At 34.1% G+C, this 16,277-nt stretch overlaps 1 protein-coding gene across 3 annotated transcripts; it reads right to left on the bottom strand.

Annotated features, from left to right (window-relative positions):
- Nucleotides 1-4,610: 4,610 nt before the first annotated feature.
- Nucleotides 4,611-15,612, bottom strand: LOC107022695 (homeobox-leucine zipper protein HDG1-like). Of its 3 annotated transcripts, none has more exons than XM_027917617.1 (10): nt 15,490-15,555; nt 14,581-14,643; nt 13,657-13,784; nt 13,452-13,569; nt 12,763-13,362; nt 7,326-7,427; nt 7,010-7,222; nt 5,776-5,938; nt 5,333-5,691; nt 4,611-5,244 (listed from the first exon to the last, which is right to left on the bottom strand). In XM_027917617.1, exons 3-10 carry the CDS (start codon nt 13,770-13,772, stop codon nt 4,903-4,905), a joined length of 2,013 nt encoding a protein of 670 aa, XP_027773418.1. In that variant the 5' UTR covers nt 13,773-13,784; nt 14,581-14,643; nt 15,490-15,555; the 3' UTR covers nt 4,611-4,902. The 3 variants fall into 3 exon arrangements, with proteins under 3 accessions (XP_027773418.1, XP_027773419.1, XP_015078778.1); XM_027917618.1 differs by having other exon boundaries at nt 14,585-14,643; nt 15,490-15,543; XM_015223292.2 differs by lacking the exon at nt 14,581-14,643 and having other exon boundaries at nt 15,490-15,612.
- Between the last annotated feature and the right edge of the window lie 665 nt (nt 15,613-16,277).

The raw sequence follows: 16,277 nt of genomic DNA, 5'->3' as shown, positions 1-16,277 counted from the left end.
TATTAATTCAAGATTTACAACTCAGTTAATCAATGAATCTAACTCTAAACTTCTATCCTTTTCGATTAACTATAATCGAAAACTCTCCACTCAACAAGAAGTCAAACTCGCTTCTTGTTTACAAAAGCTCTCAACTCTTGTTAACTCTAACCACCCAAGAAGTCAAACCCACTTCTTGTTTACAATTCTCACAACCTCTCTCCCAAGAAGTCAAACCCACTTCTTGCTACAAATCTAGGAATTATTACAACTCAATAATAAACCTAGAACAAATCAATAAAGACTAATGACCCTAGACTTTAATTGATCTAACTTCAATATCCAATAGTTCTGAGTAGAACAGGTTTCGTGAACCTGGTCCTTGTTTTGCTGTGATGAAGGTGAACCTGGTCCTTGCGTTTCTGTGACGAAGGCCTGCGTTTTTTCTCCAGAAAATACTGCTCTCAAGATGATATATTTTGTGAATATGCAATGATAATTGTTCTGGCTTTGCTGATAAATTCTCTCAATTTTCGTTTATGCAAAGATACTTTTTTCCTTCAACTTCTTGATCCTTTTATAGATTTGATTTGCCTTCAACTTCTACAAGGAAAGGAATTACAAATCCTTTTCCTTCTTGAACTTGTCTATATTTACTTCTTTACTTCTTTGACTTGAATTGCTACTTTTTTATTTCTTTCCTTCTTTGACTTGAATTGCTACTTTTTTATTTCTTTCCTTCTTTGACTTGAATTGCTACTTTTTTATTTCTTTACAATTCTGCACTTTTTCTTCTTTGGCTCAATACTTTTTCTTCTTTGCCGCAACCTCTCATAATTGTACACATACAACATCATGCCTTCACTTTATCAATCATCAAAACTACTTTATTTGTTTTCCTACTTCCCAACATTAACCATGAAAATTAATTCAGGCGTGGAATCTAAAATTTAACCATGTTAGCAGGCCCTCCTATAAAATCATAGACACGTTGGTGGGATTGTCAATTCACTTACCATTGTTATTTTTGTGTTTCTCGCTCGATGCTCGCTGTTAGGTATCAACTTTAATGTCAGGTTATTTTGGATTATTCCAAATTCGCGTCGTGTAGGTCCCTATTGGGGGGGAACTATTCCCTACCAAGGACTTTCATACCCAAAACTTGAATTTGAGACTCTAATTAAGACATGACTATATCCTTTGGTGGTCCAATTGTTACTTTGAATTATCCACATGTCTAATCAATGCTATGCATTCTGTGTGTACAAGTAATTTCAAGGATGCATTTGTGGTTGCAAGAGCTTCCTCAAATTACGGATACTAAAATGCTTGAACACATTTATAATGATCCGGTTGGTCATTTTTAAATTTTTTCATAAATTATCATTTTGGCTCTCTCGATATTGACCCCGAAGTTATTACACAGAGTTTGGGAAGTTGTTTTCCGTTTTTGAGTAAAAAGGTTGTGAATTTTGAATGTTTTGAGTTTAAAAGGCTAAAATTGTTAAAATGAGTTTTTGGTGTATGTTGGAGTTTCGAGTATCAGAATGAAATTCTATCGATTCCATCCGTTTCGCAATGTGAAAATTGGTCTATGAGAGTTTCCGATTTCAAATTTCGAGTTTTTTTTTGAAAATTTAAGATCTTAAGTTGAAAATTTGTGAAATTTTAGTCTTTGGTCAACATTCGAGGTTTGGATGCTCGAATCAAAATTCTGAGAGTGTCACTGGATCTGGGGAATCATTTTAGGCCTAAGTGAGGTGTTGTGTGAATTTTCAGAGGTCTCGATCTTGATTTGACCTTTTTAGGCATTATATTGGTTTCTTCTGACTTTCACGAGTTTTGGGTTAAGGAAACATTATATTTGTGTTTTGAAGGTTTAATTGAATCCATAATGTTGAGTATAGTCAATTATCACATATGAGTTGTGTATGGGGTTTTGAACAAATCCCAGGACCCTTTCGATATTTCGAGTGTTTGCTAGTTTTTTTATGTTTGTGTGCTTCTCTTTCACGAAGGGTACCTCGCGATGGTGAGGATCACGAAAGCGAGACAAGGTCTACTTTTAGGTGGGGTTCAATTAAGCGGACGTAGGGTCACAATCGCGATGGCCACAAAAATGAGACCCCTATTTTTTTCGGGGTTCGCTTTTATGAACTTGTTATGGCCTAACCTGCTAGTGATACTGTCCTCTTTGGGCCTAGGCCCACACGACATTGAATGCATCACTAGTTTGTAAGGTCTGCCTACTTATATACCTAACATCTCTCTTGTGTTTTGTCAATGTGAGACTCAATTCTAATCTTAAGTTGGGATATACACCCCCTCATTGGACTCAGCTCCCATGCTGAGGTTTGCCCCATCGAATGAGATTTGCCTAGACTCAACACTGAGGTTTGCCCTGCCTTACCAGGATTTGCCTAAACTTAGTTGAACTTTGGCCCACATTGACAAGGCTAACAAAAGAGTGACTTTGATACCATTTTTAACAGCCCATCCATCTAGTGATATGGTCTGCTTTAGGCTTATGCCCGTACATGTTTAAAATGCGTCACTAGTTGGTAAGACTTGCTTACTTATATAATCAATATCTCTCTTGTATTTTGTCGATGTGAGGCTTCTAATTAAGTTGTGGTATCAAAGAACCGAGGGTCGCTTTTGCGACATCTAAGACTCCTTTTGCCTGCCATTTTTTTGGGTTTAGCTACTTTGCCCCATTTTAAGCTTTGTAAAATTCTTGGAGACGATTTTGAAGAGTTTTGTTATGCTAAATCTTTTGGTATGCTTTTGTAACCCTAGAATTTCTTTTTCATTTGATTATTTATAAATTTTAACATCAAAACCTGAGATTTTGATTGACAAATAACAAAGTTTTATAATAACTTGAGTTCTAAACTAAAATAATGATTGTGAACTGATTGATACCAAAGAGCACTATTAACTAACTTAAGCCTTTCAAAACTCCAAAAGTTTTAAAAACGATAAATTTTCAACCAAATTCAAAACCAACGGCTTCACAAACTAATTAGAAAAGACTGGGTGCTTGTAAAGGGGTAAATAGTAATTTTATAAAAATGTCCTTGCGAATCACAACAAAAACCAGATAGACAACTATTAGCTAGAACTTATTCTTAAAACAAATTTACAATTCAAAATCATAATTCTAACAATTGCCTTAAAAATGGAATATGAAAGACGTCCATGAAAATTCTATTAATTATATATCATTCTAATGTGTGTAATTATTTAGGAAATTTTAAACCATAAAACATCATGAACGTCTTTTTAAGTTAATTCCTAATAGGAATTCTTTACAGCTTCCTGAGAAAATCAAAAGTCTGTAAGTTGTAACATACGACCATTTTAATTGTTTTGAAATGGGTTTCACATTTATTTAAGTATATATCTTATTTTAATCAATTCTTTTATGTTTATTAGAATTTTCGTATTTTTATATCTCTATACAAAAAAAAATCCTATTGCAATAGTGTTCGAGTGATAGTTGTAAATATTAGCCTGTGTCTTAATATCTTAGCTTTTCTTGAAAAAATGGATTAGGATTCCATAAAAGAAATTTTCATAAAATCAAGGTGCTACCCCTTCTTTAATAGATTTGCTTAGAAATAAGTTGAAAACACATGTCATAATTAGCTATTCTTATCCAATTACTCGTATGGTTGTAGGAACATCATATTGATCATAAAATTAACTCTTGAGAAAGATTAAATGATACTTTAGGGATTTAATCATGTGATGTCAAACGTTTGTATTTACTTTCTGTTGCAGTTAGGTGCTCTTTGGACTTTGGGGTATTTCCTATTTTGAATATCGAGATTTTGGTACCCATCCAATAAAAAATTTCTGTATCACTTGCATTTGAAAATATTAAATCCTAGTAATCATATAAAAATATTAGTTAAAAAATATATTTGGCTACTTGTTTCACATGTAATTTTAACTCACGAGCCATTAATTTTGTTCCAATCATAATAAGAATATAAACGAAAATTGGGAATGATAATTATCATTGAGAGTTTTGCTAATGAAAAGGTTTAACATATAATTTAGAGACTCAAACTTGTCCATATAGTTGAAAGTATCTTTTTTTCATCTTAAAATTCATCAGTTTCAATCATTTTGTATTACAATAATATTTTTACACCAAAAGCTACTTAATGTACTTTTTTTGGGGTGAGCTTAAGTTGTTTTCCTTTACTATAATTTCAATTTATTTTCACGGTAATAAAAATAACTTTTAGCGGTATTAAATATTGATATTAATAAAGAGTGGTAAAGTTCTTAATGACATTAGTTAAGTGTCATTAAAACCAATGTTGCTAAAGACTTTAGGGACATATACAAAGAGTGTTAATTGGCGCTAAAAATATATATTTAATGATAATTAAAAATTAATCGCAACTAATAATAATTTTTGATGTAATGTTGTGATATTTTAATATTCAAAATGTCATCCTTAAAAACTATTATAATCCTCAAGACATCGCTTGCAAATGTTAATACTTACCATTTTATGTGGGATTTATACCTTTTTTTTTTGTTTTCACTCATTTTTTATCAAGCTTGAAATTAAGACTACTGATAGTAAGAAAAATAATAATCAAACAAGCAATAAATCATCAAAAAGATACTTCCTGCATAAACTCAAAATAACATAATACAATACTGTCATGTATGCTATTACTGACATTAAAAACATTGTAATGTTATTCAAGACTCGAGACAAAAAAGACAAGAATGATTCAAAAATATCTCATTATTCGAAAAACACACACACATAGTAAATAGGAATGAAGAGCTAGCTCTTAATCTGCAAAGAAACCGAGTTGATACCAAACAAGTTTATTTGTTATGTAGTTTTTGACACACAAGTTTGATATTGAATATCCGTCTTAATTCTATGAATCAAATTAAGAGAGCAGTTTTAATCTTATGAATGGTATGCGAGATGATGTCATTTGCGTCTACGATTGACTTCTGTGGAAGATCTGCTGTGGAGATATTGTCGACCAACATTTGAAACATGATGGTCACCAGTGATCCACTACCAAATTCCTTGTTATTATTTGCAGATAAATCAGGAAGGATTGAAATTCCATTGGGCAAGAGCTCCACACAAGAAGGGTCCCCTCCTTTCATCACTGTGTTCATCTTTGAAGAATCAACTATTGCATAGACTAAAAGAGAACCTGTTGCATCCGTGCAAGTATCTTGAAATATCATCATGTTATTTTCATTAGCACCCCCCTGCATTTTCACATCAAAACAAAATCTTATTTCATAAGTCAAAACAATAACATAACACTGTCATGTTTCTAAAATAAGTGATACTCACATTAGCACACAGTAGAGAGACACTACTCTCAAGATTTTCACCCTTAGTAATATGGATAATATTTTCCATGGCACCACTACAGGATAAGATATCCCATTGCCTCCTCAAATTTGTATTAGTGAAGAACTGAAATAAACATTGTGATTTTATCGGTAACTGGATCGTCTTTGTGGCACTTAAAATCACACCGATAGGTTCACCAGCGTCACTAATATTCCTCCTCATCATCAGATTTGCATCTTTTCCATTTTCCTTTTGAATTGTTATCCACTTGTGAGAGGTTGCGCAAATTACCGCACAAAAACTACGCGTCATGCGTTGAGACAATGTTCCCATCCCTATCTCCCCCTTTGAATCAACTGTCCAAAATAAAAATTTATCAAAATTAATTGGTATTAAAATGTGTAAGGACTTGGAAGAATGATAAAAATATTCATGATTACCAGTGGAATTGACAAATGATGCCATTACTCTCAAGAACTCAGATTGCCTTTGCAAAGAGGACATCCACCTTTGTGCGCCGAATCCTAGACCGGCTCTGATTAAAGGGCGATACAAATGATCAACAAAAATTTCATCATATTCCATATGCTCAATCCAAGTAACCTGAAAATATTATATTAACCTAATTAACAATTAAAGTAAAACAATCATTGTTTGAGACAAGGGGATTCATTAATCTTTGTAATATGCATGGAGTATTTGTCGAGATTAATGAAGTGGATCGTCACAACACAAGAGGGATTCAAATGCAGATGTCTGGGAATGAATCATTTATGTTTTGCAGATGGCATGTGTAAAGGAAAATTTGCTTCAATCAAATAGATGTTGCCAAGCAAGTCAAACATCTTCAGTGCGAACATGGAAAGGAGGATATATGATTCAAAGTGGAACTGATTGCCAATGGCCATGATGGAGGGAAACTTGGAACAAAATGAATATACCAAAACATAAGCCATTTGTTGGATTGTCATGCATCGAAGAATCCTAACTAGAGACAGACTTGCAAAGAATGGGCATTTGTGTGGGAGTAAACCAGAAAGTGTCAACCATCTATTTTTTGAATGTGAGTTTTCAAATGAATGTTTGAAGGGAGTGAAGATTGGGGTCAAAAGAACAAACATTGAAGGATTGTGAAAACGAATGACAAGAAGAGCCAAAGGAAAGATAAGTATATACATCATTGATCAAGGCTGTATTGGCTGCTCTAATATATCATATTTGTCAGGGGAGGAATGGGGCTCTGTGGAACAAAGCAGTAACTAGACCTAGGAAAATCTTGAAGATGATCAACGAAGAAAGTATAAGGAAGATAAAGGTAAGAAAAAATAGAATAACTATATGTTGATCATGAAAAATAATGCATAGAACATATAACCCAATTAATAATGTAGCATGCATATCAAACATGAAAAATATCGATGTTTTACCTTCATTTATAGATCATAAATATATAGCTATGAAATTAAATAATAGTATAATTTCACGAATCTATCACTTATATATTAATGATGATAATATAGAAGTTTTACCTTCATTCATAGATTATAAATTTATAATTAAAAGAAATAGAATATTCTCATTGATCTCATCATTTCTAATTAAAATTTTACTAATTATGAAAACACAAAATATATAGCTATGATACTGTAATTTCATGAATTTAAGTTGAATTACCTTAGAGTAACCATTGGACATATCTTGAATAATGCAACCAGAAGGGAGCCTTCGACATTTTTCAATTTTATATTGTTGTGAACCTTCTTTGATTGTATCGACAGATACATCCACAATAATCCAACTATCTTCAGCATGTTTTTGACAAAAACGTAGAAATTGTATTTCACGGACAGGAACCACATTTGAAATAATTTGTAATTCAGCTTCAATCTGCAAATTAATACTTTCAAGCTATTAGTGCAAAAAAAAATCTAAAAATTATATATATATATATATATATATATTCCATCAAAATAATGAGTAAGAATAATACCAATAACAGAGTACCACTCTTGCCTTCACCTATGCCAGTAGAAATAACATCAAAAGTATTAACTTTACCAATAATGCATGGAAACGCCTCTACCCATTGACTCTGCATATATAAAAGACAATGATTATTAAAAAAAAAAACAATATTCCCTCTGGCAACATTTGACTGGATACTGAATTTAAAAAATAATGAAAACTTTGAAATGTTTATCAAATCGCCCTTAAAAAAAGTAAACTTACATTTCTTTCTCTTTATAAATGTATTAGAGTACTATGTTAAAATTAAGCGGGACTAATAAAGGTAAAAAATAAATTGTACATTTAAATACTTATCATATAAGGAAATGTGAAATTCTTTTAGGGACTTACCAAAAAGAAAATGGTGCCACAAAAAATGAAGCGTAGTATTAGAACATCTTGTCTTAGGACGCCAGTTAGTAGTTTAGTCGTATTAGGATTGTCTCACTAGTTCAGCAGTTATTATTTAATTAGATTACTTTAGTTCAGTTCGTTTAGGAGTCTTATTACTTCTGTTGTAACTCTATTTAAGACCTTGCTGCCTTCATTAATAAATGAACATTCAGTCTTCATATGGTATCAGGTCTCTTCACACTCTAAAGAGTACGATCCAATTTTTTTTTCTCCTCACGCAGATCAACAACAATGACCAACAACGATGGCAACAATCCCAGAGTTGTCAATGTTGATAGCACGACAAGCACCAATATTATCATTCAATTCAATTCCGCATCCCAATTACCCATCAAACTAAGTGGTGGTCACAACTTCGCCACCTGGAAAGCCCAATTTTCCATGCTTATGTATGGCTACAACCTCTTTGGCCATCTCGACGGAACCAGTCCATCCCCTAGTCGCACGATCACCCTCGGCACGAATATCTCTCCTAATTCTGCCTTCTTAACTTGGTTCCGTCAGGATCAACTCATCCAGAATGCTCTCATGGCTTCTGTCGAACCCACTATTGCCCCTACTGTTGCAGCCGCTGACTCGGCTAAATCAGCTTAGGATGCCTTGCATACCACTTATGCGAACAAATCTCAAACCCGAGTCTTCAGTCTGCGTGATCAGCTTGCCCGTGTCACTAAGGACTATCGCTCCATTACTGAATATATTTATACTATTCGGTCCTTCGGATGAGTTAGCCACTGCTGGTGCTCCTGTTTCCAATCCTGAACTCATTGTCAAAATACTTAGTGGTCTAGGTCCTGAATTTCGTGAAATATCTGTCGCCATTCGTGCACACGATACGCCTATCTTCTATGAGGAACTGTTTGAAAAGTTACTAGACTTTGAACTCTTCCTCCGCCACGAGGATGCTAAGAAACTATCTAGTACCATCACTGATGCAGTTGCTACTCACACTAAATTCAACTCCACTAATCGCAACAACCGTAGACAAACAAACAACTCTCAACAATGGCACCAGAACTTGCGTCCAAGCACTCCACCACAAGGGAAATCCAAACGGTATTATTCGGTGTCAACTATGTAACAGAATTGGCCACACCGCCAATGTTTGCCGCTCGAGATCTCATAATCACTTTGAAGCAAAAGCCAACTATGCCGCGCTGGGCTTACAACGGAGACCAATCCCTGGATAGTTGACTCAGGAGCCACCCATCACATCACAACAAAGCCGCACAACCTACAACCATACCGCGGTAACGAAGATGTCTCCATGGGTGATGGTAACAAAATTCCTATCTCTCACACTGGTTCTACTAAATTAATTGCATCAAATAATGTTTTTAAGCTAACTCACACTTTGTGTGCCCCTTCCATCAAACGCAAGCTTATCTCTGTTTTTAAATTCTGTCAAGACAATCTTAGGTCTATTGAATTTTTTCCTTTTAACTTGTTGTGGAGAATCTGAAAACACGGCAGCCACTGGTGCACGGTCGGACTAACAATGGACTATATGAGTGGCCTGTCTCACATCCCCAAGCTCACATTATCTCCACATCCAGCCCTCTCACTACTTGGCACCAACGTCTTGGTCATCCTCACTCTAGAGTTCTTAGGTTTATTTTGAATAAATTCTCGCTACCGTTTCATGAGAGAGACAAAAATTTTCATTGTAATTCATGTTTATCTAATAAAGCTCATCGACATCCTTTTACTCAATTATCATTATGTAGTTCTAAACCACTTCAAATTATTTCCAGTGACTTATGGGGGCCATCACCAGTCTTATCTCTTGATAAAAAGTTGTATTATTGTATTTTTGTTGGCCAATATACGAAGTACACTTGGCTCTACACACTAACAAAGAAAAGTGAAGTTAAAGATACCTTTCAAAAATTTCATCCTATGATGGAAAAACATTTTGACACTAAAATTTTGTCATTGTATACTAATGGCGGAGGTGAGTATAAAAGTCTTGACTCCTATCTTTCACTTCACGGCATTCAACACCTCTCTACCCTTCCCTATACACCCCAACGAGTTGCACCTGCAGAACGGCGACATCGCCATATTGTCGAAGCTGCAAGAACACTCTACATGAGGCATCTCTCCCACCCCAATTCTGGTCTTTTGCATGCCATCACACTGTCTACCTCATCAATCGTCTTCCAACCTCTCACCTCGATAATCAATCCCCATTCCAATGATTACTTAGAAAATCACCTAATTATAACTCCCTACGAATTTTTGGTTGTTTATGTTATCCATGGCTAAAACCATACTCCAAAAATAAACTTGAATCAAAATCTACCCCATGTGTCTATCTTGGATTCTCACTATCCCATCACTGTCACCAGTGTTTTGACCCAATTTCTGCAAAGGTTTACTTATCTCGAGATGTGCGATTTGTTGAGGATGTTTTTCCATTTAAGACATTGTTCTCCAACATTGCCATTAGATCAACTCACCTGGAATGGGCAACACCAACAATGCCAAGTTCTTTAGACCCCACACCCAAACTTCCCATAGTTTCAAATCTGCCAACTCCATTAGAAATAGCCGCACGCACTATTACAGATTTTCCATCACCAGCTTCTTCCTCTCCAGCCCAGTCCGGAGACAACTCAAACTCGCAGTCTTTATCCGACGATGCATCAGCGGCAGACGCAACAGATTCACCTCTAGCAACTCCTCCTTCTCAAGGTAAATTTCTGTCTTCCTCATCTTCAATAATTCCTGCTTCCCAGAACACCTCTTCTATGTCTACTACCCAGCGTTTAGCAATACCACGCCTCCCTACAAACTCTCAAACGCCGATACCAACCAACACACAAAGCAACTTGTCTCCTCTCCTAGTCTATCACCGTAGAAACACCAACCCACCAACACATATGGATTCTCAACCAGCCTGTCCTACCTTTGAGTTAGAACTCGCTCCTTCACTGCCTCAATGTCCGTCTCCTCCTACCCCTGCTGTCACTCGATCCCAAAATAATATCACAAAACCGAAAAAGATTTTTGATTACCTAGCCAAATTGAACCCCACTGTCACACCCACTACTGTCAAACAAGCACAAAAATATCCAGAGTGGCGTTATGCAATGAAACATGAATTTGATGCTTTAATTAAAAATCAGACTTGGGAACTTGTTCCTCCTGACCCGACCAAAAACATTGTATCCTGCAAGTGGCTTTTCAGGATCAAGAGAAATGCTGATGGATCCATCGACAGATACAAAGCGCACCTAGTTGCAAAAGGCTTTACTCAGAGGCCAGGCGTTGACTTTCATGCCACATTCAGCCCAGTCGTCAAGCCCACCACAGTTCGCATCGTCCTCTTTGTGGCACTTCGTCACAACTGGCACCTTCGCCAGCTAGATGTCAATAATGCCTTCCTCCAAGGCAACCTGGAAGAGGAAGTGTACATGGCACAACCTCCGGGGTTTACTAGTGATGACAAACCAATGCATATATGTAGGCTACAGAAGGCAATCTATGGCTTGAAACAGGCTCCTCGGGCGTGGTACAATGCCCTCACGGGTTATCTTTCATCCATAGGCTTTGTTAAGACAAAATCTGATGCCTCACTACTTGTCAGACATGGTGCAGGTGATACGTTGTTAGTCCTCGTCTATGTCGACGATATTATTATCACGGGGAGCAATACTTTAAGTGTCAATCAGGTTATCACTTCCCTTGCTTCTAAGTTCTCTATTAAAGATTTAGGTAATCTTCACTACTTTTTTGGTGTTGAAGTGATACGCAGCTCCAACGGTTTAATTCTCACCCAAGCAAATTATGTGAATGAAATTTTGAATGATGAGCTAATGACCGACTGCAAGAGTGTTAACACGCCGATGAGTGCATCTGAGTTACTTACCTTGTCTGATGGAACTCACTTGACTGATGCTACACGTTATCGCTGAGTCTTGGGTAGGCTTCAATATCTATCCTTCACTAGACCTAGCATAGCCTATGCAGTCAACAAGCTTTCTCAATTTATGCAAGCACCGTCAGACCTTCACTGTAAGGTTGTAAAACATGTTCTTTGATACCTGCGGGGTACCATTCAACTCGGCCTACGCGTTACTCCCATTGATGAATTCAATCTACATGTGTACTCTGATGCAAATTGGGGTGGGGACATCGTTGACAGGGTTTCTACATCTGGTTACATCATATTTCTTGGTCACAATCCGATTAGTTGGTCATCAAAGAAGCAAAAAACTATCTCACACTCCTCCACTGAGTCCGAATACATGGCAGTGGCTAATGCACTTTCTGAAACCTTATGGGTCACCAATCTCCTAAATGAGTTGCGCTTTCCAGTACATCAGCTACCCACAATTTATTGTGACAATCTTGGAGCCACATTCTTGAGCAAGAATCCTGTCCTCCATAGTCGTGTTAAGCATGCTGCTGTGGACTTTCACTTTGTTCGCCACTATGTTGACATTAAAAGGGTTCGTGTTGTTCATGTTCATGGTGCCGATCAAATAGCAGACACCCTCACCAAGGCACTTTCTAAATCTGCTTTTGAGTCTAATTTGTTCAAGTTAGGCTTAGTGACTCATCGTCTAACTTGAGGGGGCATATTAGAACATCTGGTCTTAGGACGCCAGTTAGTAGTTTAGTCGTATTAGGATTGTCTTACTAGTTCAGCAGTTATTATTTAATTAGATTACTTTAGTTCAGTTCGTTTAGGAGTCTTATTACTTCCGTTGTAACTCTATTTAAGACCTTGCTGCCTTCATTAATAAATGAACATTCAGTCTTCATACGTAGGAAGTAACAGATAAACTTATTCTTATGTTTATGACTTCAAAGTTAAAACTTAATTGATAAAAAAATGTAAACAATTAGTAAAAGCACCATTAATTAAACAAATATGTTAAATACAATAAAAGTAAGAATAATACTAAACATAAAAGAAAAAATAAGAATCAATAATGTTTTACACCATATAGGGGAAAGTTGTTGACGAATTTACACAAGATGAAAAACCAACGTACCTCATTCATCAACATCTCTACCAATGTCAAACTGTTGCCAACCACTGTAGCAGATGACCTTGTAGCTTCTGTTGTGAAATGGCTAGGTTTTATGCCAATAATTGGAATAAAAGTTGTAGCATATTCTTCCATATTCAACGTTTCCCCACCTCCATCCAAGTTTCTAACCCATAAAGGTTCATCACTCATTGCCAACTTAAGCAACTCATTCAAGGCATCCAAAGCAAGATTTAGTAACATTGATTTATCAAGTGTTACATCTAAGTTTGTAGGTAGAGGACTTGATAGATATTTTCCAAAATCAACCTCATTTAATTCTAACCCAAAATTTTCCATCATGGAAGTTAATGATCCCTCTAAAAATGAAGAAGATCCCAAAGATTTGTCAGCATGGATAGCAATCTTTGCAAGTTCATTTTTTAGGCGGGCATGCTCATTCAATATTTCCTTCTCATCGACATTTTCGTTCCTTGTAGTATCTTTATTACGACACGGATCACAAATTGAATTTTTCATGACTTCCCTCATTGCAGCATACTCTATGCGAAGTTTTTCATTTTCTTGTTGCAACACTCTCTTATTATATCGTTCCGATTGCGTCTGAATAAACAACATAATTGATAAGTATTGCACAAAAATTCTATTAGCATGAATATTGAAGAAAAATAAGACATATATATGACCATCACCTTCGATATGGATCGTTTATTTTGGAACCAAAATTGCACTTGTTTTTTGTCCACGGAAAATTTTGTTGCGAGCTCTTGTTTTGTTTTTTCGTCAGGATGTGAACTTACTTTGAATACACTAATACCAAAAGGAAAATAATTTTTTTAAAAAATGTTAATAATGAACATAACCATATGTAAAGCAATTTGGGAATGATACACATACCTTTCAAGCTCATGAATTTGATTGACACTGAATTTATGCCTCCTTTCTGAACTACCATCTGGAGAAGTCAATGCATCTCCAGATACACCACCATCTCTATTGTTAGTCAATTCCATTGTTGATTTCTCCTGTATTTTAATTCAATCGAATATCACATGTGACAATAGAAACACCAGCATTTGTACACTTTTTAGATTGATAAAAGTTATGAAAAATTATGATTTTTGAGATATCTATCTCTAATTAAGGTAAAATAAAATAAAATAATACAGGTAGCATAAAGTCAAAAAACTAATAAAGAACTAGATTTCAGAATGAATTGAACACATAGACTATTCTTACTCATTTGATTTTTATTATAATTTAATTAGTTTCACACTGTATAAGCTTATAAAACGACAAAATATTATTAAATCAAAAGATTCTTTTATTCTTGAGTCTTGAATTATATTCATGTTACACTTTTTGTCATCTTATCATATATTTTTTTCAATATACCTCATAAATCTCTAATTTATTTATATATAAAATCCAATGATCTCATTAAAACTACATCAATAACTTTGAAGAATCTGTAATTATAGCAGAAAGTCATAAATTCATAAAGTTTATTTTTTTTAGAGAAAACAACCATGTTTATTTTCACCAAACCAATTATTTTCTACTTTTTCACACTGCTAAATTGTAATAAAAATTGTGTACGACAAAAAAAATAAAAAGACACCACCTTTTAAATTTGATAAATTCCAAATGCTATAATTAAAAAAGAACTTTTAAACATGAATAACTTGAGTCGATGAAACCTTTTAAATGTTGATGTTTGAGACAAATAAAAAAATTGAAGTAACTAAAGATAGATACTTGTACAATAGGAACTAGAAAAATAAAAGAAATAAAAAATTAATTACTTGATCGATAACTTACTTACAAATTTCCTGATCCAAATGAATCCTTCTTTTTTGTTGTTTGGTGAAATTAAAGGGCAATCTAAATAAACCAATTAGTAATTTTTATTTTGCTTAACAAGTAACTTTAGAATGGTAATAAAAATGTATTAGTAAGAGATATATATACTACAACTTTGTATTGGATAGACTAGAAAACAATGGCCCACATTGAATTGTTTCATACTCAGTTAGAGAACAAGATAATGACAGAGATTTTTATCCAGGATTCATTTGATTTTAAAAGTCAAATCATCAATAATTTTTATTTATATTCTATATATGTATTTTAAAAAAAGGGTTATAATTAACTCAACTAAAATAACTTTAGAATAGTAATATAAATATATTAGTAATAGCTATATATAAAAAAACTTAATTCATGGTAGACCAGAAAAAATTGATCCACTTTAAATTCAAATTATTAAGCAATTATTGTTTAGATTCTGTATTAAAAAATCAGGATGAAGATACTCAGGATGAAGATCTAGCATCTTAAATCCATTCAATAGAACTCAATAATCCTAACGCAATTCTATATTTGTGTTAAAATGTAGCATGATAATTTTAACGAAGATCTAACATCTAACATCTAGCATCTACACGATAATTAAGGTACTTTTATTTCGATATAATTAGGTTTCATACCTTTAGCATGTTTCCACTTAGAAATTTCTAATCTCATACGATTTTTATGATTGGTCAAAAATTATAAAAAAATAGCAAAATTATTCTGAATTTCAGGTACGATACAATTTTTTGGAGGACTACATTGTATTTCTCTATTAAAAACGTTAAATATGAACGTTCTTGTTGATTGTGAAATAGTTTCAAAAAATGATTTCAATTTCATAAACATATAGATTCAATAATAAGAAATCAATATTACCATATGATTCTGAGTTCAACTAGCTCCAAGCTGCGGCATAGAGAGAGATGCTTGTTGGTTCAAAATGAAAAACCCTACTTCTTAGGGGTGATATATAAAAGAAGACGACTCTTTTGGACTGGGCCTATTTACTGTTTTTATTTTTGTTATATTATATTTCTTTTTATGTTCATTGGCCCATTCTATATAGATTTAAGATATGAGAAATTACATAAATATACAACTTAAGATATCATAATATCAAAAAAAATTATCATTTTAAGAAATTACAATAATCTCCTCTAGGATATATCCCTATCCTCTCAGAGAATCTATGTCCACTCTTATGTGCATCCCTACTATTAAGTAAAATATTATTTACAATATATCATACAATCAACAAATCTATCCGAGGACAATGAAAAATTTGAGATTTTTATTCTTATAGAAACTTCTCAATAAAATGTAATTAGCTCCAAATGCCAAATGTTTAGGATTTATGTAAGTTATAATTTCAGATACAAATAAAATGAAGCATTTAGCTCCACAATTATATTTTATTTTTAAAGAGTCCACTATATTGATAGAAATGGTAAGGTAATGATTAAGTCAACAAACTAAGATTAAATAATCTATGTGGATCTTGAAAATGGAATATTACTCCTTTTCCAAAAATAAGTAAATAATATTATATATATCGAATTGTAACACATCGTTATTTTGTTATGTTTATTTTAGAAAAAACGAGTTTATTTGACGATCCAAGTTATCATGTTTCGTGTCAACTGTCAAGAAGATGTTAGGTGATT

Source organism: Solanum pennellii, chromosome 6 (assembly GCF_001406875.1).
Source record: "Solanum pennellii chromosome 6, SPENNV200".
Taxonomy (NCBI): domain Eukaryota; kingdom Viridiplantae; phylum Streptophyta; class Magnoliopsida; order Solanales; family Solanaceae; genus Solanum; species Solanum pennellii.
Note: the sequence above shows the minus strand (reverse complement) of the source record. Positions and strands in the feature narration are given on the sequence as shown.